At 42.8% G+C, this 25,272-nt stretch overlaps 1 protein-coding gene across 2 annotated transcripts; it reads left to right on the forward strand.

The window, feature by feature from the left end:
• Positions 1-723: 723 nt before the first annotated feature.
• Positions 724-25,272, forward strand: RUFY3 (RUN and FYVE domain containing 3). 2 transcript variants are annotated; one of them, XM_008935133.1, is made up of 14 exons: positions 724-901; positions 9,594-9,647; positions 15,092-15,265; positions 15,826-15,943; positions 17,646-17,747; positions 18,559-18,682; positions 19,322-19,383; positions 19,489-19,554; positions 19,657-19,726; positions 21,761-21,859; positions 22,582-22,662; positions 23,119-23,286; positions 23,940-24,037; positions 24,703-25,272. In XM_008935133.1, exons 1-14 carry the CDS (start codon positions 724-726, stop codon positions 24,773-24,775), a joined length of 1,467 nt encoding a protein of 488 aa, XP_008933381.1. In that variant the 3' UTR covers positions 24,776-25,272. The 2 variants fall into 2 exon arrangements, with proteins under 2 accessions (XP_008933381.1, XP_008933382.1); XM_008935134.1 differs by lacking the exon at positions 9,594-9,647.

The raw sequence follows: 25,272 nt of genomic DNA on the forward strand, positions 1-25,272 counted from the left end.
GATGGGGGCGAGCGTGGAGAGCTGCGCGGGGTGCGTTCCGCTTGCTCGCAGGCGGAGCAGCCCAGCCTGAGGAGAAGGGGATGGGCCCTGGCAGAGCAGCCTAATTGCCATCCCTGCATCAGCAGCCTCTTGGAAGCATCCTGGGAATTGCTCGCCCTATGCTCCGAGCAGCTGATCACATGAGCCTGAATTTTCAGTTCAGTTCATTAGTCAGCCATTTTGGTCAACACCCTGCTTACTGCGCACAACCAATCCTATCAGCACTCGCTGTCCTGGCTTAGCTGGGAAGAAAGGGACCTGCACTCGGTTTCAGCAAGCCTGGAGACCTGCTCCTACAGTCTTCCTTTGTTTTGGCTTGGGCAATCATCAGAGGAAGCCATTCTTTTTCCTTCTGCTGCTTTTTTTTTTCTCCTTTTTATATTTTTTTACCTTTTCCTCCTGTCTTTGATGCAGAAGCCAGGTTTTTTGTGGTTGCTTAGGATCAATAGCCTCTAGCATAGCTGAAGAGGACGGCAGCTGGTGGAAAGGAGGGAGGAAGAGACAAGCGTGAAGGAGCAGCATTTTTACCTTGCTTTATCTATGAAAAGGCCAGAGCGGTCTGTGCCATCCTGAGCATATCTGCCCTTTAATAGCAAGGTATTTCTTATTTTCTTCTTCAGAAACCTTTTCTTCTTTAGTTCTTATTTTTCCCCCCCGCGTTGTTGTTATACCAGCTGAGTCATCATGTCTGCTCTGACGCCTCAAAGCGACATGCCAACCCCCACCACAGACAAGATCACTCAGGCTGCCATGGAGACCATCTATCTTTGCAAATTCCGAGTATCGATGGATGGAGAGTGGCTCTGCTTGCGCGAGCTGGACGACATCTCGCTGACGCCCGACCCGGAGCCGACCCACGAAGGTACGGTCGGGTTCCCTGCCTCGGCATCCCCGCAGCCACCGCCTTGGCACAGCCTCTGCACGGGCTGGGAGGGGGTGTCTTGGGACCAGGTGCTCCTGTCCTGCCTGGAGAACCTGGACAGCACTTGGTGTAGCCGAACGCCAAATAGGCCCTTGGATTTTGTTGTGTCTTTTGTAATCCACCCCTTTAAGCAAGACAGATTTGTGCCAAATTGTTATTTTTAAATATGTGCCTGGCAAGATCAGGTTTGTGTGTCTCTGGAAAGAAGGTGACCACGAAGTGTGCTCAGTGATACATTTAATGACGATTTTACTCTGAAACAGGGCTTATTGCTCCCTTAGCTCTCAGCTATTACAAATGGAGCAGGCTGGGCAAACACAGCTGTGTGCCCACATGGTCATTGGGTAGTTTTTGGAAAGCCCCTAGTGATTACGCAGTTATGCTCACTGTCAGGTGATGATACCATCACAAGCCTTCCAGCTTGCTTCTGGGCAGCATGCTGTTATTTATAATGGTGTGGAAGCCCAAAAAGTGCATGTATCCTGCTTTCTTCTTGAAAAAAAGATTTGTGGTTTGGGTTAATGATGAAAACAGCTTAATACCAGGTAACGTGAAACGAGGCTTGAAAGCTTTGTGAGTACCAAAACAGTGAAACATCCACACGTTGCCCTAACAATAAAACAAGTGAGGAAGAAGGAGAGAAGATGCACCTCTGGAGGATTTCTGCACAACAGCCAGTGCTCCCATGGTCACCAGCGTTGCCATGTTCTGAGTGCTCTTTGCTGGTGCTGAGCACCTTTTGGTCTTAGAGTGATGGGGCTCTATCTTTGGGTGCCTGAGCCTTTTCCAGTGACTCCTGGAGTGCAGCTCCACCAAGCAGGCTCGCTTGACCCGTTTGATGCTGGCTTGTCTTACTGCATTGTTGTCTTGCTGGATGAAGCAACTTCAGTTGTCATGAGGATCTGTTAATTTAACAGCTGCATTCAGTGGTAGCAGCCCTTGGGTTTGGGTTTACTTGCCAAATACTGAGTCACACAGTGGGATAGCAGACAGAGGTTTCAAAAGCAGAGACTGATGCTCCCTGTGAAGCATGTCCCAGGGTTCCAGGGAGGTGCTGCAGGCTCAGGACAGCGGGACCAGAGTAGCAAGTATAGGTTGAGCCAAGGGTGCAGTAATTTAGGTGACTTCCAATTCCCATGTTCCAGGATATGTGGCAAAGGCTCATTCAGATTTTGCATGGTCTTACTCATCTCTTCTTGGACTTGAGTGGTTTGGGGTTTTTAACACTACATTCTAGTGTAGGTGAATTGATTTCTAGAGGTACTGTTTTTCTCTCATAAATAGTAGCTATCCTTTTGACTTGTCATATTGTGAGTAAATGACCTCCGAGCAATCGAGGGCTCTTTTCATGGTACACCCTCAAAAACCTTTCAGTCCCACTGTAAGTCCGTTAGATCCTCATTTTTGTGCATGTCTTTCCTCTCTGCTACGTAGCTCTGAGTAAGCTCATGGGGAAGGTAGACTTGGATGAGTCCAGTGTCTGTAACAGAGCTTTTCTGTGCTGCTTTGCTGAAACAGGCTGAATATGTGTCCTTATGTTGTGCGGATTTACATAGACAGGCGAGAGTGCAGAATTCAAACAGTAATACTAGACTCACCCTTCCCCAAACCCAGGAAAATAACTGGTTTTAAAGCTGTAATTACAGTCACTCTCTTGCAAATACCGTAAAGGGTTAGAAATTAGTATTACCTTATTTAATTGCCATATCATTTAATATTTATGTCAAAAATTAATGGAAAGAGAAACCTGTATCATAATGACTTTCTGGAGATGTTTAGACATTCATAAATTAAGGTTTCCTGTTGAGAGGCAGAAAGACTGGTTGTTTTGGGGAGGAGTTTTTGTACCCAAGTTGTGTTTTTTAACAGGGAGATAAGATCAGGAAAGTGTTCATAATAGAAAAGCTGACATGGCTTTATCCCTAGTGTTCTACTTGGTGCTACTGCATCAGCACTGCTGCTGTGTCCTCGGTGTGTGAAGGCCTTGGGGGGACAGGGCTTGCAGGCACCAGGGGCTTGTCTGGCAGGAAAAGCAGGAGACCTTGAAGCTTGAGTCTCGTGTGTCTTGTAATGTCTCCATAAAAATGATGAGGAAAGGTAGGGATTCTGAAAAGAAAGTTTTTTTTTTTTTTAAAAAAAAAAAAAAAGGCTCTAGAGTTCTGCTGAAGGTATAACAAAAGGTTGCTTTTTTTTTTCCTTGCAAATCAGGATATGTCAAACCCAGTATATTGCAGTAGCAAATCCAGCAGCTTGCTGATGTAAGGATTGGAAGCCTCCAGCTGCTGGCCACAGGCTCTTCCTGCATCCTGAGAAAGTTTTTCCTCTGGCCTCTCTATGCCCTGTGATCTTCTATGCCCCAGCCCACAAGCAGCCATCCTGCCTTCCTCCTCCTCACTGTGCACCCATCGCATTGAGGAAGACCAGAAACTGTGCTCCTGGCCTTGGTCGTAGGTGTCTGCACCATCCTTGCATCCCCAAACTTCCAGCCAGCCCTCGAGGTCATAGCCAGAAGAGGAAGAACGGTTCTGGGCAGTGAGGAAGTGAGCAGACAGAGGGATGCAGGCAGCATGGGGTAGGCTTCAAATGCCAGGGGAAAATACCATTCTAGCCTCAGGAATTTTGCCTGCCATACTGTCCTGCTCTCATGTAACACCCTGTGATGATTCTCTTGTTAAATTATTTTGGAGCCTGGCAGTCCCTCCACCTCTGAGTTCCCAGCTTTTACAGCTTTCTTCTCTCACAGGCCTTACACCTTCAAGCTTTTATTCATACTTTTCTTCTTGTAGCTATACCAAAGGTAGGGCAAAAAAAGTAAAATACCTGAGAAAACAGAATTGTGCTAAACAAGAAGCCATGGTGGTTTTTTTTCTTCTTTCCAATGGAAGTAGTTTGTTAATAGAGATTTTTTTATGTATTATTTCTCCTTCTTGTTGATCTTTCAAGAATGAGTTCAAACATACTGGAGGAGGATGAAGCGATTCTTACCTGACCTGGTTTGACATCCCTCACCAGAACACTGTGTTTTAATTCCAGTGAGAGTGGCAGCAGAAGAAGAGTTTTAATGGCGACGGCTCTTAGAACTGGGATGTTAGGGGGAGGCAGGGGCACTGCTGGGCTTTCAGGCTGGGCTCCCCAAGTAAAGAGGCATAAGTTGCAGCTGCTGCTTGTTCTTTCTGAGGCTGGACCTGTTGGTAGCCCTTTCTGGAGCCTGTTTGCCACAGCCTTCTCTGGAACTATCCTGCTTCAGGCAAATTTTGTGATCGGAGCTGGAGGAAGAGAGGAGGAGCTGGTCATGTAAGGGCATAGTGGCCATCACAGTGGCATGCTCATTAGGTTTCTAGTAAAACCAGTCCAATTCTGCTACTTTTTAAGCCAAAACCAGTATGCTTTGGGAAGCAGATCATGCTCTGAGATGAAACAGTGTAAATTTGGAGTAATTCCATTCCTGCCACCAAGCTGGAGTTTTGGAGCATAACTGAGTGAAACTTAGTTTTTCATTCCATTTAAAAGCAGCGTGTAGTAGAAGGGTCAAAGCATTAGTGTAATTACTGAGTTCCATATAGCATATAACATGCATGCTCCCTGTAACAATAAAAGCAATTCTCTTAAACTGTTTGGAACAATTCTGTGTTCATGAAAAGAAGCTGATATTGCTGTATACTGTAGAGAGCATGTATACATGTTAGAGCAATGGAAATGTTAATCCTCGTGGGATCATGTTGTTGTTGAGAACTGAAGAAAGACATGGTAACTGTATAATCTGAATTTGCTTACAACTGTCCAGAATTACAGTACAGAATTTTAAAAAAAATTCTGTTTTATTTGCAATAAAATGGGGAACTGGACCAGTATGCTTATAATATGCAAAGATGGAATTATCTTTTCTATAGTATAATTTTTGATAGCTAAGGTCAGATTTTCTTCTTTTTTATCCAGTAATTTGAAAGTTCATGTTTCAGATGCATGTTTGTGTAAAATGCCATATGAGCAGCAGTGGTACAGCTCTTCAGAAAATACAAATGTTCTTCTCAATGTTCAAATACCTCTTGCCTGTTCACGTCTTGCACTGTTTATTGAATCATCCTCCAGATTCTACCTTTTCTCTCAATTTTCTGTTCAAGTGTTTTTCCACGTTTATTGGCACACTTCAAAACTATTTAAGGAAGCATCATGACCTTAATTAGTTCTATCTTTGTTTTGCAAATTGGCAGCCTTCTTGGCCCTGAAGTTTCACAGAGGGGGTGAGAACCTCCATATTTTGGTGGGGGGGGAGGGAACTACAGAACTGTTCAGTCATGAGAAAACCCTGTGACACGAGGGCTTATCTGTTGTGCTGGGCTGTGCTACTGGGGAAACTGAGGTCCTGCTCTAAAGCCTTTTTGGTCTGCTGAGAACAAAGCACACCCTGGAAGAAACCCTGGGAGCTGTGACCTTGACCTCCACACAGTTGCAATGTACAGAAATGCCTGCTGGTAATCACGTGGGGAGAGGAATAAAGCTTTGGGTGGCATCATGCCCTTACATTTGCTTTTTACTTCTCTCATACATGTAGTGCCTGGAATTCCCAACTCCTCTGTACTTGTTCTTTATTCCTGTTTATCTCCCAGTTTGTTGTAGGTGTGTCACTGCTCATTCTTTTGGCACAACTCTCAACTTACACCTAAATGTTGCTAGGAAAAATGGTCATATCAGTCTGTGACCCTGATGCTGCCAAATGAGTGGCTTTTAAAAAACTTGTAATGTTTTTTCATGAAAAATATTGCAGTTAGTTGTCACAATTTGTAGTGAAAGCCCAAGCTGTTGGTGCTGTAGTTTGAGGTGAAGCAGCTGTGGGGAGTAGGATGCTGGATAAGGACGTGTTCACTGAGAGGACAAAGAAGGTGGGTGTGGGATGATGGTGCAGGGGTTGAGTTGCTGTGAATGGTGTGGTCAGAGGAAACAGCTGAAATGGAATATTCTCTGTGGGGAGCAGAGAGCAGCAAGGTCAGCAGAGTACAGCTGGAGGAGAGTGGGGGCTCCTTGAGGTGGTGGTGGTGGTACCAGAGCGCTCCTACTTCTTCTCCTTCTCCTGCTGGAACTCTTTGCTGCTCCCTTTCCTTTGTCAGTGTTTCACGAGCCACCTGATTGGCACGTCTAAGCTGAAAAAATTCATTGCATACATCTAGTAATATTAACAGCATCTACTTAGTTTTCTTCCTGGACCACTTTATTACTTATTAAATATATCATTTATCATTCCTAAGGCAACAAATATGCAATAATGCAATTGAAATAAATACAACTGACTATTGGTTTCAGTTTCATTATAAAAGTAGCATTTGTATGTACAATGAAGGAGAATGTGCTAGCCTTAATGAAAAAAAAATTGTGAATACAATTTGTCACAAATATTCAGTATTTCTCAGTAAGCTATTCCAACTTTCCCTGGTGTTGTGGCCCAAAAAGAACAGCAAGTGGCACGAGCAGTAGACAAAAAGTTAAAATCAGAAAAATAATCACATAACTAACATTCTAAAGAGCACATGGCAACACTTCTTCCATTAGCATCACTTTCTAGAATATGGGAAAAAATTAAAGAGTCTTGGAGTGAATTGAATATTGGGGTTTAGGTAAAAGCAAGATGTTGAGTAAAAAAAGGGGGATGAGGAGAAAGCCATCCTTGTTGCTTTGTCATTTTTGTTTATGGTTTGGTTTGGTTCACTGGATCATCACCCTGATTCCTCCGTTTTTTTCAGCCCTAACTTGTCAGCACTTCTGTAGGTCTTAATTTAAATGTATTGATTGTTTTTAACTCATCTCTCAGAACTTTTCTTAGTGGTGGCAGCTGAGCAGGTAGGAGCTGAGGGATTTAACACTAGTGCGTGGACTGACTGTGAGAGACTAAACCATGAAGTGCCTGTCTCCTGACTGCTGTCTCGTCTTTCCTGGTGTTGGCCTTCAGCTGCTGGTGTGTTCAGTATGTATCTCACTGCTGTTGTGGGCAAGCTTAAGTAACCTTTTTCCTTATCAATAAACAGAACATGGGGACCCTGGACTTATGCATATTTTTATAACTCTTCCACAGAGTTAATGTTTGCTGTAAGCACCTGTATAAAAACTAACAGATTTGGGTCAAGCCTTTCGTAGAAGCTGAAGCAGCATAACTGACCTTTCACCATTGCGGAGGACTTCCAGTGCCAGGCTCAGTTTTCACTTCTATAAATTGGTGCTGGTGTTTTTTTTCTGGTTATTTTACAGACCTCTCAGCTTCTCCTTCTGTGTTCAAGAACTTCTGTGCTTAAAAAAAAAAAAAAATAATTAAGAAACCCTGACCTATTTAGTCTGTCTTTGGAGGAACTTGATTTTCATATAACTATAAATTTCACATAAACTATGTGGATCCGTGGCTTTGTTTGAAGCAACTTTTTTAACACATGGAAAAAAGTGCTATAGCTATAAAGGAGTTTGGAGCATAGGAAAATAATGAAGCACTCTTTCTGTCTAATAGCAGCATGAAATAAGTTTTAAGCTGATACCTTCTCCCAGTGTTTAGTTTTAAAAGCTTTTAGTTAACATGGGCAAGCATATCCACTGGCAATAGCCCTTATTCCTGCACGAGTTGTCCAAATTCCAATCTAATTGTTAGTTGTTGTGTTTGTCTGAGAAATACTAACCCAAAAACTCAGATATGAGCAAATTCAGGAAGATAAAGTTAGGAGGGAAAGTTTTTGTATGTGTTCTTGCTGTATTCAATAATTCCTTATTAATTAATCGCCACCTCTTTAAGCATTCTTCTTAGTGCTAAAGAGGGTAAATCAGCCCGACCTGAATCCCAGGCTGCTGCTGGACTGTCTCTTGTGGTCAGACCAGCTGAGGATACTGCTGCTATGTCAGCGAAGCAGGGGAGAGGAACTTCAGAAAACTTTATTGGTAAATTAATGGATGGGATTTCATGATGAATACATTAGTGATAAGTACTCCAGTTCTTTGTAAGGAACTTGCTTGTGTATTTATGCTGGTGGGATATTCAGCTCCATAACACTAATCTTTCTGTGAATCTAGGTGGAATGAGGTAATTCTTTTATGAAGACTTAAAAGTCTTGGTCATCCTGTTTTCTAAATTTGGTACATGTCAATTACAGACTTTAATATTATTTTTTCCATAAAAGTGTAGCATGTGGGGGAAGCTGGTGGCAGGGGAAGCATCACCAGGGTTTTTTCCTTGCAATAGCAGCGAATTTCTCCATGTTGCTCCTAGCAAGCAAAGGTACCTGATTGTGCTTATTGTCCCTCCCTCCCTCTTCATTCTGGCAAGCAGAGGAGAAATCCCTCCTGAATCGAAAGCAGTTGATCCCTTCAACCTGGGTACGTGGGCAGGGCCTCAGGGAAAGGTGTTCCTCTGCTCTTCTCAGCGCTGCAGTAGTGCTTGGTTGTGGGGAGAGGCGTGCACTTCTGGTTCATGAAGAAAACTGATCCCTGTAAGTCAGCAGTGTGGATAAAACAGTCTCAAAGGATGAGGAGACTGTAGGCCAGTGGTATTGCAGCACTTTTGGGGGTCAGTGGAATTGACAGTTGTGCTGGTATTTAGACTATTTTATGATTTTTTTCTTTCAATGCAGTGCCCATGAACATGCCGTGTGCCGGGCAGCACGGGCTCCTCCAGCTGGAGGAGGCTGGCGATAGCCTCTCTGTGGGAGGGAGGAGGTCCCGGTAGTGCGTGTCCTTGGCGCAGGACTTTGGCCCAGTTGGACCATAGAGGAGGACAGAGCCTTTATTGTGCTGTGGATCTTCCACCGATCGCATATTAGCGCTGGAGAGAGTGGGCATGTAAGTAGGCAGCTGGAGATCCTGCAGGGTTCAGACCCTGTGGGGCTTCGTCTGGCTCTGTTTTCTGGGTTTGAAACCAGGGAATGAGTGGGCAAGCTGAAACAAGTTTTCCTTGTCCTGCCTGCTCCTCTCCCAGGATACCTGCCTCCTCCCCGTGCCTATCAGCCATTTGCAGGCTCCTGCCAAGGGGCTAGAGGTGTTTTCTGGATTGAAGCCTTAGTAAATCATCATCAGAGTGATGACACAAAACCTGTGACCTGTGTCCAGGCTCAGCTGGAGCCCCCCTGCAAGGTTTTTCGTGTGGATGACAGAATTAAAGCTCTTTCTAAACTTATTTAAAGCATCCTCAGTATTGTCCTTTCCCTGAGATGTGCTTGCTGTTTGTGTGTGGCTGTATTTCCCTGTTGGGGGGTTCTTTTGGGGGCTGGGTAAGAGGAAATAGAAGCAAATGCTGACGCTGCATAAATATCAGAAGCTTAGTGCTTTGATCTCACAAACAAAATAATATTTTTCTTGCTTTTCTTTTTAGGAGGTGCTTTATAAAACTGTTGCTTGTCCTAATGCAGAAAGAACCAAAGCATCTTAAGCTTTACTGCAGCCTACCTTAATTTGACTCTCAAAGAAAAAGCCGCTTTGCTGTATAGCTTTGTGCAGACTAATAAACCCTTTTGACTTGCAGATCTCTTGCCACTATGAATTAAGTCTTGTATTATGCAAGTCTCCCTTTCAGTTACCCTTTTCTTATACCTTGATTTTTAATCTCTCCTTTAGATCACGGCTTGCATGACATTTTCTTTCTTTTCCTTTCTTTTTGCTGTTTGCAAAGACTCTTGGGAGGATTTGACAGATGTGGTGGAGCAATTGCGTGATGATATTGAAGGTGCGTGCCACACCAACATCTTTCAGCTCTTATTTTCAGTAATGATTGGCTTTTGCCTTTTTATTTTAAGCCAGAGTGCAAAATACTGTTTTCCTTGCCTGTGCCAATAGCCGTGGCTTTCTGAATGTGCTTGGCTGGTTCAACGTGTCCACAGGCAGAACATGCTGTACCAGTTGCTGCTGTTAAGGTGTTGAAGAAAATGCCTTTGATCACTGAAGTGTGTGTATTGCTCGTGCAATTGTAGTAATTAACATTTACAACAGATTTTGTGCAGGCTTTCCTCTAAATTTCACCAGCACCTTCATGGGTTCCAAGTGGTCAGTTTTGGTTTCTAAATTTTTATTGATGTCCTCTTTTCAAAATAGATGTGGATACTGTTGCTTAAAAAATATTTAAAAAAATTTGGGGTATTTTGTCTTCACGTGGAGGTAGAAAAAGTGAATCAACAATGGGCTAGCTTATATAGAAAGCTTTCTGAGGCAGTTATTTTCCTGAACCTGGTACAAGCACATCTGAAAGGGCTGCAGCATTACATGGAAGCTAAATAAAAGAAAATACTTCAGAAATCACCTTGAAGCTTCAGATTTTCTGACGTATTTCTACTTATCAACTTGAGACTTTGCAAAAGTGATTCTGTTATGACATTATGAGCAACACCATGAAGGATACATCTGTCACGTTATAATATGTAGTTGTGATTATTGCTAGGATAACAATTGATAGTTAAGGATGGCAAAGTAGTGCAGCTAGGGTTGGGGCTCGCTTGGGAAAAAACTGCCAGTGCAAATAACTTTTAAGCATGTTTCTGGCAGAAGAAAAAAGCCAAATCACCCATGACGTAGCAAAATTTATGTTGACTTATTGGGAAATTGAGATGGTATAAACGTTTTTAAAGAGGGTGTGCTGCGCACAACTAGTTTTGCTGCCTTGATCCCAACCGATCTCTTACTGGTCATCTTCTGTGAATGGTGCCTTCCTTAACTGCGACTGTGCTTGGTTACATGCCTGGGGTTCTGTGTGGTGTCCTGGAGCACAGAGCAGCCTTCTCATCACCCCAGGAGATATGCTCCTGTTCTGCTTCCTGCGCAGTCCCAGCCTGAGGTGTAGCCGAGGGAGCCTGTAAGGCCAAAGAAAGGGTTTGAGTATTCTTTTGCCATGAAACATTGTACAGATTTTTTTGTTGTTTATTTTGTTGAGTTGTGGTACATGTGAAATATATGTCTCATCTGTTTGCATTTGTATCTTTGTTTACCATGGCCACCACCTCGTTCTGGTTTTTGAAACTCACACTGCTGTGTGTGCAGGAAGCTGTCGTTCTCTGTGACTGATCAGAGATGGATGGATGTTTGGAGTGGACTGTACTTTGCCCTACAGAAATCACCAATAAGGACATACTGACAAAAACAAATTAACCTTTTAAACTCTGAAAATGTTTCTTCATTTAGGAAATCCAGTATCCTTTTCATACAGTGGCATTAGTCCAGCTACTTTATGGCTTATCCACAGCCCTGCAGAGTAGACAGGTTGAATGTTGACTATAGAGACAAAAAAAATAGCAGAATAAAACATGTTTCTGTAGAAACAGACATGCTCCTGCTTCTCACTTGTGAATAGTCATTTTTATTTTCATGGCTTCTTACTGTTAGGAGAGCATTTGCCTGACATGCAGAGTGTGTCACCTCATCCTAGGCAGGCGCTTGCATTGCCGGAAGGCGGGTGAGACGTGTGGATGGATGGAAGGTGATGTCAGACAGTAGAAGCACCTTTAAAAAATACCTTATGACCTTGAACTCCAGTTTAAAGGATGAAAGCCCTTAATTCTTCTAAGGATTTGCTTTCCACGTTGACTTGAAATGATACATGTGTTCGTGATTTCGTAGTCCAGGGAGCTGGAACTCATGTCTTCCCTAATGTGGATTTGCTTATCGGAAACTCGGCATGCTGTAGGTAGCTGGCTGGCTACCATTGTAGCCAGTGTTCCACCATTAATGGATCTTAGTTAATCAGAATACAGGGCACATAAACAGCCTTTCTAAATTTCTGATGGCTCTAAGTTTGTATTCTTGGTTTAAGATGGATTCAGTATGTGGAGAACCCACTGAAATGCTCATTAATTGGCATTTCTTTGTGCAGGTTTGTTCATGCCTATAGCATTTCATGAATCCTTGCGTTTGATCCAATTTCCAGCTTTATTTTAGTTTCTTCTTAATTCTTTTAGGGTAATTTAATATGAGGAGTGATAAAATTGATTGTCACCAGGTAAGAAGTACTTAGACCACAGTCACAGCTTAATCTTCTGAGATCTTATAATACATTGACTTTTCCCTTGGCTTTAGGTTCCTATGTGCATATTCTACCTTTTACACATATGACAAGATTCCTGAATGCTTTAAAAAAACTTCTTTATGGAGCCTACTTAGGAACTCTTTGCTTTCGTGCTGTTACTGTGTGAATGATTGTGGCACAGTTTTACCTCCTTAGAAACCTTGGAGTTCAATGGTTTAAGGAAAGATAAGCTGATGATTTACTGAACGACTTATATCCCATGTACAAGGCTGCTGGTTAGAGAAAACATCTGTTTTGGAGAAGCCACAGTATTTAAATAGCAAATTATCTTGAGAATTTAAGATAACTTCAGCTGAAATCCAAACTACATTGAAAGGCAAAGATTAAGAGCAATGAGTTTACTCTTTAAGGTTTACAACTTGGCATTTATAGTAAAACAAAGGTAGAGTTTATTGTTAGAGGCAGAAGGAGACAATTAAGGAAGATACTGACTCAAGCTGAGAATCTCAGTTGCACATCAGGGTCAGGCTTGTCAAAGCAGAAAATGTCTGGCTTGACTTCAGGCCAGCCCAGTTAATTGTCTGTCTTGGTCAGCAGCGTGAATGTACTGCAGATAGAGTTGTGCTACAAGGAGTATTGAGGGAGTGGATTGGTAACCTTGGTATGAGCAGATTTTCAGTCGTGGTACCACAGCAAAGCACAGCGTAGTGACAGTAGCTTTCTGTGGTAGAAGCAGATGCTCTAGTGATGTTCAGATGTTCAGCTTACATGAACATCATATGTGTGATGTTTATGGTGTTCAGCTCTTTATGGGTACCAGGCTGCTGTGCTTTTCAACCTGCAGGAGATACTGAAACTTGGAAGTGGGGATAATGTGCACTTTTTTTTTTTTTCATGATTCTGTGGTTCTGTCAAGTTTTCTCCTTGCTCTCTTTTTGGCTGGTGGGTGCTGACAAGGTGCCTCATTGTGGTGGCAGAACATTTGAGGTGACAAGCAGTTTGTGTTGGAGCAATGACTTGTCAGTACCAGCATCATGATGAAGCAGGATGATGACTTGCATCATGAGGACAAATCCTGCAGGAGACTGCAGTAGTCTCAGAAGAATATACCACTTGGCCTCGTTTGGCAAAGTTGTTGAGTTTTAAATTGCAAAAAATGGTTCTTCATGGTTGTATTGACAAGAGGATGAGAACTGTTAGAATCCAAACAGCTCAAATCTACCTGTCTAGTAGAGATTTGATGTTTACTCAGTAGCGAACCTGCTGAATGTAACCCCAAACTTCTGCCAGACTTCACTTGGGGACTGGAGCCCCTAGGGATGAGGGTTGCATGTTCACCACGAGAAGAGATGTTTTAAGGAGAGATGTAGGAACCTATCTCAGCTGTCTGGCTGTTGAAGAGATGGAGCCTCTGAACAGAGCTTGAGGGTACCCTGAGGGTGGTGAGCGCTGCTGGGTGGGTCTGGGTGATGGTACTCCACAGAGCCAGAAGGAACAGCCATTTTTCCACAGCTTAGACTGCTAGATATTTTTATGGCTTCTTTCATCAGACTTAGCTACATGCTCTCCTGCATTTTAAATAGAAACATATCTGCTTGTTCTAGTGGAAGGTTTTCAGTCTCCAATGTGTTGTAGCAGGCACAGCCCGCCCTAGATAGGGGCCGGCGGTCGGAAGATGTGGCAAGGTAACGGAAAGCTCAGGCCGCCCACGAGGGGCGCTGTGGGCGGGGCTAAACATATATAAGCAACCGCAGCGACGCAATAGACGCCATTTGCTGCATCCTCCACACTGGAGTGAGTGACTCGATGGCCCTCAACGGCAGAGGCTGAGTTGCCGTGATCCCGGGTCTGAGTGTTGGCGACAACACCAACGTTTATTTGCTTTACTTGTTTGCTAAATGCAAGCGTGCTTTGTCAGTATTGCAGATAAAATATGTGCCCCACGCTTAGACAGGTAGCCTTACGTGTCTTCTGGCCTTGCTTTTGCTGCCAGCTGTAGTAAACTCACTTGTGAAGGTGGCAAATTGTGTCAGAGGTCCTTGGGTGCTTATGGTAGCCCTAGAAGAAATGTGCCTTACCAGGGATGAAACTGCTTGTGCCAGAGAACTTCAGCTCAAAAGTTAGATGTGAGATAGCAGGCAGAATAGGTACAAACAGAAAAACAGCAACTGACGATGCAGCATCATTTCAGTAGCTGGAATTTCTCTGTCTTGCTGGGCATCTCCATGCCTAAAGCTTAAGCACGCTTTGTTGTGTTTGTAGGACAATTTCACTCTACTTATGAGACACCAATATGTTAAATAAGTTTGTTTCTTGAAGTGGTGGAAACGTGCTGAGGGTGTTTGGGAAGAGAGGCACTCTGTGAAAGGGTCGGTGTTGGCATGGACACATTGCACAGGTCAGGGAGCAGAAGGCCTGCAGGCAGGGCTTCCATTGGGAAAAGGGTGTCTGTGTTGGCTTCCTGCAACTAAAAGCCAACTACCAAGTGTAAAGGTCTGAATATTTATGATATGCTAGGAGAAGAGGATAGTCTTGTTGGGGCTTAGAGCGAGCTGCCAGAGGAGGCATGAACATCAGCTCTTTACTGTCAGTGGGTGGTAAACACCAGTAGTGTTGATAAAATGGAGAGAGAGAGTAGAAATTGGCTCAATATTATATCCAAGTTGGAAAAAAAATCATGAGAAGGGAAGAGGAAGAGGGGGACATGGCTGGTTTCAGTGTGAGTGGTTATCTTTAGATGGAAGAGGAAGTCACAGGTGGGGAACTCCTACGGTTTTGTAGTTGCTGGGGATTGGAGTTGGAGCAAGTGGTGGCTGTAATTCAGTAACATGCTGTCACATGTGAAGCATAATCATTAACAGCCATCTTCAAACTTCTTTCTGGAAAATATGAAGGTTTTGTGCTTAATGAAGTACTGAGGCACCCTTAATGTGATGTGTTGCCTATTCCTATGCCTTTGTGTCTTCAGCCATAAAGTACTGGTTAATTTTGATTTTTCTTGATCAAAGGCCCGAATCTGTGCCTCAAATGAAACTGTCCCTGCCCCGAAATGGCTTCAAAGCTCATGATCAAAGAGACACCAAAAGACAAGGGCTATTTTGTTGGCTTTATAAATGGCTTTTGTTACTCAACAGTCTTTTTCTTCCTTTTTTTAATAGATCCTAATTATCTCATGGCTAATGAACGCATGAACCTGATGAACATGGCGAAACTGAGCATCAAGGGGTTGATTGAATCGGCGCTTAACCTGGGCAGGACACTGGACTCTGACTACGCTCCTCTTCAGCAGTTCTTTGTTGTGATGGAACATTGCCTTAAACACGGCTTGAAAGGTAACCTTGCTCATAAGGAGTCCTCGTGAGCTGCTTATTGTGGTGTAGGAGCCAGAAAGAGCAATCTTGTTCTAAAAATCCACTTCTTGTCATATGCAGCAGACTCCTTTTTTTTTTTTTTTTTCTTTCTGTGTTTCCTCACGCTTTGAGGGCTCAACAGTTTTTTTGCTGGAAGAAGAACTGCAACGAAGAGGTCCTTTCTCAGTAGTTCTAGCAAAACTCAGGATTTTGGCTTTGTGCAGTTAATGTCTTGTAAGCTGCTTTCTAAAATAGCAAGCAGAGCCTATACTTAACTGTAACAGTTGGACCTGATGATCTTAAAGGTGTCTTCCAACCAAAATGGTTCTAGGATTCTATATAATATGGTTCTGCTGCCTTATTGGAACGATACCCGTAATTGCCACACTAGGATCTAAAAAGTCATCATCTGTACTTGCACTGCAGCAGTGCCAGGAGAATCTTACAGCTTTTGTCTACTATTCTTTCACTTCCTACCACATTGGAGAATGTGTTTAGTCAGCATGAGCCTAATGGACTCTTTTTATGTCTTTTTTTTCTAGCCAAAAAGACTTTTCTTGGGCAAAACAAGTCATTTTGGGGACCGCTAGAACTGGTAGAAAAACTTGTTCCTGAGGCTGCAGAGATTACAGCAAGTGTTAAAGATCTCCCAGGGCTGAAGTAAGTACAGTCTTTCACTGCACAAGTACATAATGTGTTGTTTTATTGTCAGAAGGATCCTGCCAAAGAGAAGGAAGGGCAGGAATACATCCTCCACCTTCTGCTGATAAAAATGGATTGTTTCTCTCTTACTTTTAGTCAAGAATCTATGGAAGGAGAGGATAGGATGTATGCTTTCTGTGTTAAGAGCAGGGGACAATAGTGCACTTAGTGCTCGCACCAAACGAGTGAGTACGTGTCTCAGGGGTGGGAGCAGCCTTTACTGACTCTGCTTCTCAAGTCGGACTGAAGAGGAAGAGAATTGGAAGGAAAATGATTACAGGTTTAATGATTTTGAGGTTGACAGAGTTGACTTCTCTTTTACATAAGTTCAGGTAGACTTGTCAAGTCTCTGAAATGGAAGCTCAGTCACCAGACAGGAGAAAGTGCTAACTTGGGTTAAAGAGAGGAGGAAAAATCCCGCTTTAAGCATGTGTTGCTTTTAAAAATTAGTTTAAAAATAGTTCTTTCAGGCGTGGCATTCAGGTTTGCTTATTCCATGCTAAAAAGAAACTGTAAGAGGCTTTCAGCCTGGGTAATAGAAAAGAAGCTCTAAGGAACCTTTGTATGAGCAGCGGGACTAAGGATTAAATCGACTTTGCTGAAAGAAGAGATGGATAGATTCAGTAACGCTTTCTTTTGGGTTAGTATTTAGGGATGTACATATGGACAAGGGCTTTTGCTGGAGATCTGTGCAGGACTCCTCCTGGAACAGTTCACAGGACCAGCATGGAGTGCCAGTGATGTTGTGCCAGAGCTCCTGTTACCTTTGCCTGTTATAAAAGAACACTGAAACAGTAAATAAAGTGAAATGAAGAGCAGATGTAGAATAAGTTTCTAAACCTTGTGTTCATACTAACCCTTGGGATATGTTGTATCATGTATTAGTGAGGTCAGGCATGGGGAGTAAGGGGGATGACTTCCATGGGCAGGTGCTGCTTATACCTACCAGTTAATGTTAGAAGAACCAAGTCCTCCACATGCTGTTTGGTGAAGGGCAGCTGACTGACTGCTGGAGATGGAATAGAAATTTCCTTCTGGTCAGAACCCAGCTCAGTGCGGGGGGATTTACACCTCCCGTTGAAGCATCTGGTGCTGGCTTCTGGCCAGCATGCCAGGGCAGATGAGCCAGAGCTGTGATGCAGCATATCAGTATCTTTTTAAAGCTGTGTGCTTTAGATGGCTGGGAGAAAAAGAGGGGGAAGGCCTGTGATATAACCCATTGCAACCTCTGGGGGTGGTAATGAGCAGAATAATAGAAGGGAGCAGTACTGCATTGGCTTTGTGGATTATCACCCAACTTGATGCCTACCTGAAGGAAGGGTGCTCAGGCATCTGTGCTGAACTGAAGTATACATGTGCTATTCTGGTTTGCCTTACAGCATACTGATTTTCAGTTAGAAGGTGATGTGTTGAAGCAGCTCATCTCTGTGTGGTGGCATCCAGTGGGGCTCAAGTCAGGGAGATATTTTTTGTATAACAACAAATATATGGTCATGAGAGAAGCAGTGATTGCTTAGATAAACTTTGCCTCTAACTATTTGCACTTCATGCCAGCTCTATCTTTAAGATGCAGAATTTTTAGATAGAATGGGATTATCAGAGCTGCTTGTGAACATGTGTTGCAGGATGTTTGTAACTGTTGTGTCTCTGGCCTTTGTAGGACACCTGTGGGTAGAGGAAGAGCTTGGCTTCGCTTGGCTCTGATGCAGAAGAAACTTTCAGAATACATGAAAGCCTTGATTAACAGAAAGGATCTTCTCAGGTGAGGGCTGATCTTGCTTTGGTTAGGTTCACTTCTGCCCTCTTGTAACATCTTTGTGATTTTTTTTACACCTAAGTGGTTAAGTATGTGTGAAATGGTAACATTTGTGAAATGCACAGCTTCCTCTGAGGGATTAAAAATGCTTAGTAGTCTGTCTTCGTTCAGAAGCTGTTATTTCTCCACTTTGTCTCCAATATCCTTTAGAATAAACACAAATTTTGGTTCCCAAGAGATGATTTGTGGTGAAATATTTGTACAGAGGGGTGCAGTATTCTGTCTGCAGAGTCTTGGCCCTGGATTTATTTTTGACCTTGTCACTTGGTTACCATGTGACCTGGGACATGTCGTTTCGCTTCTGTGTCTCTGCTTCCCACTCAGAAGCTAGCAACAATTTTGTAGTTCAATTGAAAGTCCATGGATTTGAAATACTACGTGTAGAGCAGTAGGATTTAATAATTATGATGTACTCAAGTACAAGTTGTTTTTTGTTGGCTGTCCATGTAAATCCATAGCTGTCTTTGGGTTAAGAAGGAGAACTTGATACTGTCCACTGGAAAATGTGAGGTGACTTGTGTGAATAACAGTAGGTAATGGAGTAGAAGTAAGCTACTTCAAACCCTCCAAAACAAAGCCCCAGCTGTAGATCTTCAGTGTGCTGTACCATTATTCAAGACTCAGACTTACTTTCCATCAGCTTTGTGCAAGGAGGGACCAGGTCTTTGCCTCACAGGCAAGGATGCCGTGCTAGCGGACAGCATTTTAGTTGACTTTTAAAGCTACAACACACCCTCTCTTGCTGTTCATCCCACAGTGAATTTTATGAGCCGAATGCACTGATGATGGAAGAAGAGGGTGCAATCATTGCTGGCCTCCTAGTAGGTTTGAATGTCATCGATGCCAACTTCTGCATGAAAGGAGAAGACCTGGACTCGCAGGTACTGGGGATTCATTTAACGGCGTTTTTTTCTGATCATTTAACTTGGAAGAAGTTTCCATTGTAGAGGACTTTCATCAACTGAGATACAAGCTTGTTTCTACATGTAGTAGAAGACTATCATAAGCTTGTTACTATGATTGTGGCTTTTGGCTAACTGGCAGTGCTGAGATCAGCAACCTGTGGTTTTGGTTTTCTCTTTGCTGTTATCCTTTGCTGCGGTCTGCACTGCAGAGTGAAAAGCAGCCAGTGAAAAAGGAGGTGAAAATGGGGAAGGACTTGGCCAAAGTGAAGGGAGAAATGGGCAGAACCATTGATTCCTCATGCTGTGTGATGAGATCATTGTAGCTGTGCAGCAACAGGAGCCTGTATGTGCTTATGTTGCAGCTTGTGTAAGCAGTGTATGTACAGTTATGGTCATGTTTTGTCCTTATGTCCTGAGACTTGTTTGCCAACTTGCTGCTTATCCTAGTATTTGTTTTGCCTGAAGTATACCATATTTTCATTAATTTTGGTGAGATCTCTGATACAATGAACCCTTATTATAATACGCTGTGTGTTATAATACTGAACGACTCTACAGACAGTGTTTAGTTTTAGAAAAAGTGTTTAATGTAAAATGCAAATTTTTCTTTCCTAGGTTGGAGTTATTGATTTCTCAATGTATTTGAAAGACGGGAACAGCACGAAAGGCAGTGAAGGGTAGGTAGAGACACAGGTGTCCTGCTTCTTATCTCCTGGGAACTTTTACTGTGAGCTAGTTCTCTGAATCCAAATGGATGAGCTGAATGATGCTTCTTTTTCCAGAGATGGTCAGATAACTGCTATTTTGGACCAGAAGAACTATGTAGAAGAACTCAATAGACATTTAAGGTAAGATGTAATTGATTTATTCTTTATTAAATAGTAGAACAAAATAGAAAACTATTTTAAAAAAAAAAAGAGACTCACCATAGGGTTTTTTCTCTCCGGCAGTGCTACAGTAAACAACCTACAGGCCAAGGTGGATGCCTTAGAAAAATCCAACACTAAACTGACTGAGGAGGTAAGTAAGTATCTGATGTGTTGGCCTTTTGTAATCAAGGATTAAAAAGGTAAGGGAGGAGTTATTTTCAGATTTCTGGTGTACATTAAATGATGGAACTGGAATAACTGACCTGCTGTGGAATTACATTGGATGTTGCTGCTTAACTAAGCATGAGGTGGAAAACCAACCAAATGCTTGTGTTAAAACCCAAAAGCTGCTGAATACTTCATCCCTCTGAGGTCTTTGAATGCTTTCTTATTTTTGGAAAATGTCTGAGAATAAATTACACACTGGATGTGGTTTCAAGTGCCATACAGATAGTGTAGCTTATGAAATGTTCAGACATGACAAATTTTTAAATATCTGATTATTTCGACAGGTGCAGAATTTTACTACAGTGTAAAGATAGTAATGGAAATGTTTCAATAACTTTTTTTTCTAGCCTACCACAATTGGCAAGAAATAAAGGACAAATTATCTTTAGAAATAAAACATCGTTCAGGCTGCAGCATGAAAAATGGTTGTTATGAGAGTCATAGGTGTAACATTTGTTAGTAACCTGTGTTTTAAAGTTGGCGTTTGCAGTTCATTAATAAAGGCATCAATGTAATAAAATCTGTTGGGGTTACTTCCCTGACAAAGGGTGACAGGTGTGAACCCAGTGGTATTGCAGTACCTCTGTCCACACCTCCCTAAGCTCTGCAGGATGATTCTGACGGGGATGGCTCAGAGCTCGTGCAGTACAGCTGTGAAACAGAAATTCTCTTGTGCTTGTTCACCCTTGTTAAAGGTCTGTGTGTCTGGTTGTTGAACATTCACTCTGGGTGTGTTCCAAACAATGAGACACTTTAGTGATGGAAAGTAGTCTACGCGATCTCACAACTAAGGAGTAAGAAATGTTACAATTAAAACACCTTTTGTAATTTCAAAAAGGTGGTCTGCAGCAGCTGCTGCTTTTCTCCATGCTACTGTAATATGTGGCTTTTGATTTACAACCTGTGGGGCACGTGTGCAGTGCCCATGAGGCACGTGACCTGTGGGGTTAATTTCAACAGTGACTCAAGTATTCTTTGTTTTCCAATTGCTTACTTGTTGTGTCTTACTGAAGTCTGCATGCTCTTCAGATGAATTTCAGAGGCACTGGAACACCCTGTGCCAACAGGGGTTGTTTGCAGGGTGTAGTTAATGCACCATGTCACATCAGTTTGAGAATTTGGCTTGAGCTGTACCAAAGACTTGTGTTTCTATCAGGGTAATTTCTGTTTGGGTTTGTCAATAACATTGGTGATCTCTTGGAATGTCCCTGAGCTTCTCCTGTGTGCGTGGCTTAATGTAAGTTAGGATTCACAAAGCCAGAAGGAGTTTAGTGAAGTTGTTTTGGCCTTTGACTGCACACTCCAAATAATCTGTTAGCCTGGGTATTCCTCTGAGGCAGATGTCCTGTCCCATAGGGATGGTGTGTGCTTCTGATACTCCTTTTCCAGCCAGATCTTTCTCCTCTGATGAGGTTCTCATTGCGCTTCTCCTGCCAGAGTGAGCATCTTGCATCTCGGATGCTCTTCCTAGCAGTGTACTCAAACTACTGGGGCTTTAGCAAGCCCCCGACAAGTGTTCCTTCTCTTGTAGTATATCTCAATTGTTAGAATTCAACAAAACTTAGCTGCTGCATACTCACGTTTTTCCTTTTTGTTATCTTTGGCAAGGGAAGTGGAACGGAGTGAGGGTTTCTGCTGAGTTGCACTAACCACACATTACGCTGAGTCTAGCAGGCAGAGAGACCTGAGGAAGTCAATAACTCTACTGTGAGACAAGAACCAAAATAGTTTGGAGAAATCTCTGGTTTAGCCAGTACTGGAAATCTGTCACACTAGCACTCATTGATGCTTTTTCAGGTAGTCTTTCTCCATGGTAGAGGCTGAGTTGTCTTTTGTCACTCCAAATTATTTTTTTTATTTTGCTTTGAGTGTAAAAAAAGAGTACAGAATGTGCGTCTAAAGAAGAAAAAAAACCCAGCAAATATGGTTTTGTTATGTTGTTCTATTTTGTTCACAGCTTGCAGTTGCAAACAACAGGATTATTACACTGCAAGAAGAGATGGAACGAGTTAAAGAAGAAAGTTCTTACATCTTAGAGACCAATCGTAAGGTTGGTGTGTGTGCGTGTGTGAAAAAGTACTGAACCTTTTGGGCAGTTCAGCCCAAATTCAACTCAGTGTTTGGAGGAGACTATTTCCTAATGTATCTCACACAAAAACTGCAATAAAGAAGAGTGGCTCCAGGTGGGTCCTGGGCAGAGGGTAACAGATGGACCCTGGTCCCAGTAAATCCTGCCTGGCTGGAGCTGATTAGACCGTGAGTGTGTGCAGAGCCAGGAGCTAACACAGCGTGTTCCTGGCTTGCTGGGATGTGGTGTCAGAAGGGACAGGAGGAAGGATGATTTACTGAGGGGGTGACAGAAAAATGTGCACGTAGGAGTTCTGCTTCCTTGGTCGGAAACATCACTTTCCTTCTTGGAAATTGGGGCAAAATCTGTAATATTTTTGTGTTAATTTATTGAAAGTGCTAGTAACTATGGCAGAATCTGAGCTTAGTTTTAAAACCATTGAGATCTTTTTTTGAGGTGTCTGTAACCACAGTTTGTATATCTTCAAAATTCTGAAAATGGACAATGTCCATTTATATCCACTGAGCATTTGAGGATAATGGGGAAAATAGAGTCAAACAGAGAAGCCATGTGCTGTGGTAACTGAACAGAAATCTGAGTTATACTAGTGGCAGAATTTGGTTTCAAAGTGGTGGGGAAAGCCAATATCAACAAATGTGATGGTTAGTAGTATGTAATAACAAGTTAATTGGGTGTCTTCATTAACTTAGGTCACTAAAGACAGAACTGCTGATGGACACGCGCTGAGTGAGGCACGGAAACAGCTCAAGGAAGAGACTCAGCTGCGCCTGGTGAGGACTCTGTGAGCTTGGAGCTGGCTACAAATGGCTTTGCCACGTCAGAACACCATGCCACAATCGCTTCTGAAAATGTTTGGCCAAGGGATTTTTAAAATCTTTTTTTATTCTTGCCTCCCTGCTTCAGGCTGATCTGAGACAGTCTCGTCAGAAGGGGTGTTACATGATTTAGGAAATAGTCTGCCAGCTTTTCACTAGTCCCCTGCATCAGAAAGATGGGCCTCTGTAGTATTTCTGTCTCTTTGCAAGTAAAGCTGATCACATTGCTTCAATATCAGGCTGAAAAGGTGAATTTCTTGTCCTTAATTTGAGACTTGGCTGTGTTAGATCCATAACTGTGATGCCGTGGCAGTGCAGAACTCGTCTCGGCAGCAACAGCGTTGGCAGAACACCAGCTGAGGGTGGTTGTCTCACTGTGGGGAGCAGTGCTGACTCATCCCTGTGTTCCAGGATGTGGAGAAAGAGCTGGAGGTGCAGATCGGGATGCGACAGGAGATGGAGCTGGCCATGAAGATGCTGGAGAAGGATGTTTGTGAGAAGCAAGACGCGCTGGTGGCGCTTAGGCAGCAACTGGATGATCTCAGGGCCCTAAAGCATGAGCTGTCTTTCAAGTTGCAGGTAGGGAAATGCTTAAATCAGCTGCAGTGTATTTCAGATATAAGTGATAGCTCCTGTTCTTTTTTTTCCCCTTGACTACTTTAGAGGTGCTTGGTTTGGAATGTGATTTTTTTTTTTTTTTCTTTTCAAAAGACTCATGATGATCCAGAACTCTGTTTATTTGGGAAAGCATCTTCTGTATGTTTGTAGTATAAAACCAGAACCATGGTAACTTCTGTTCCAGCACAGTCTAGGTGTTGAAGGTGTATGGTCTGAATACATACACTGCTGTGTGACAACAAAAGCAGACTTGTAAGAAAAAGAGCAGCACAAAATGCTCAGAATGAGTCCCAAAATAAGTTTTAGAATGGGGAAGAGTTGCTTCTGCTCTATTTGAGCCAATCTTTCTGTGCCAAACAGTTGAGTGATGCCAGAAGGTATTGGATTAAACATGTATTATACAGGAGGATTTGCTGATTATAGCATTGCCCTTCTGTGGGGTCCACATGTAGCCTGCACCTCTATGGCAAGATGTCTGTCCTTGCAGTACTGACCTGGCGTTGGCTTTTTGAGCACCTTTTCCTACCTCCTTGGCTTCTGCCTAATTTGTTTCATGTGCCACATGACAGGTACATGTCATGACTTACCAAAACCCATGATGCTACTTTTTCCAGAGCTCAGACATGGGAGTGAAACAGAAGAGTGAATTAAACAGCCGTTTGGAAGAAAAAACAAATCAGATGGCTGCCACCATCAAACAGCTTGAACAAAGGTAAAAAAATGAAACTTTCCCATTTCTAAAATCCTGTGTGTATTCTAGTGGACATGTCCCACTGACCCTGAATGGAGCAGGCCAGACTCTGAATGCCTTGCTTAGCTGCTGCTAAGCAGGAGCTATGTGAGGAGATCTCTATTTTTGAGGTGCCATTAGAAGTGTTTTGCATGCTCAGGAGCTCCAATGGGACTGGGTCAAGTTCCATCCCAACAGCTGTGTTGGTCTCATGATACTAATCTCTGTGAAATTAGGAGGGCCTCAGCATGGAAGTCAGATCACTCTGAGAAGGAGCAGTGCTCCTTTACCCCTTTGCCCTGGTTCTCAAAGCCCAGCCTTGCAGTGCTGGGGCCAAGGGTTCAGAACTTCAGTCTCTGCAGATTGCCGTGGCTGTCCTTTTAGCTCTGAGATGACCAGGGGAAAGCATCCCTCTCAGCAGCATGCGTGGGACTTAGTTAGTGAGTAGGGCATTGCACTAAACCAATGCTCTTGGTTTAGGTTTGATAGTCTGAATGATCCTTTGTAAAAAAAGGTTGTTTTGTTTATTAAAAAAAATATTAAAATTTTTAAATGACAATTACTCAGCTAATTGATATGCTTTTTTTCTCTTGCTGTTCTTATTTTTTCCATTTTCTCATCCTCCTCATTCTGACTTAATTATACAGTGAAAAGGATTTGGTGAAACAGGCAAAAACCTTAAACAGTGCTGCAAACAAACTGATTCAGAAGCATCATTAGACATTTTTATGTCAGGTCACCTTACAGCTCTGATATCAGAACTCATTTCTGAGAGGAGAACTTGAGAATTGCTAAAAGCAACTGTTAAAATGTTAATTGTCACCTAAAGTTGATTTGGAATTTGCTGAATTTTTCAAACCAGTGAGTTTTTCTTCAGAGATTTAGAGTTGGGTATAAAAATCCCTAACTTTGGCATTTAAACTGTTGAAGTACCAGTGAGTTGGCCAATGAATACACCAGAGAAGTGTAAGGAGTGGGAGATGTGTGGCCCTGTACATGCCGGTGAGGCAGACCATGTACAGCCACACAAGGTTTCAGCAGTTCTGGCTCCTAGGTGCATTGGTCCAGCCAGTATCAGATTGGCCAGCTCTGGAAAGTCAACTAGTTTTATGTGTTACCCTTTTTGTGAAGTAGATGAAAAAAATGCATCCCTGGAAGTTGTTGGAAGTAGTTGTGTGCGTAGCCCAAGCCGTTCCCCGTCCAGTTCTGTTCCGTGG

The sequence above is a fragment of the Merops nubicus genome, unplaced genomic scaffold, assembly GCF_000691845.1.
Source record: "Merops nubicus isolate BGI_N331 unplaced genomic scaffold, ASM69184v1 scaffold44932, whole genome shotgun sequence".
Lineage (NCBI taxonomy): Eukaryota > Metazoa > Chordata > Aves > Coraciiformes > Meropidae > Merops > Merops nubicus.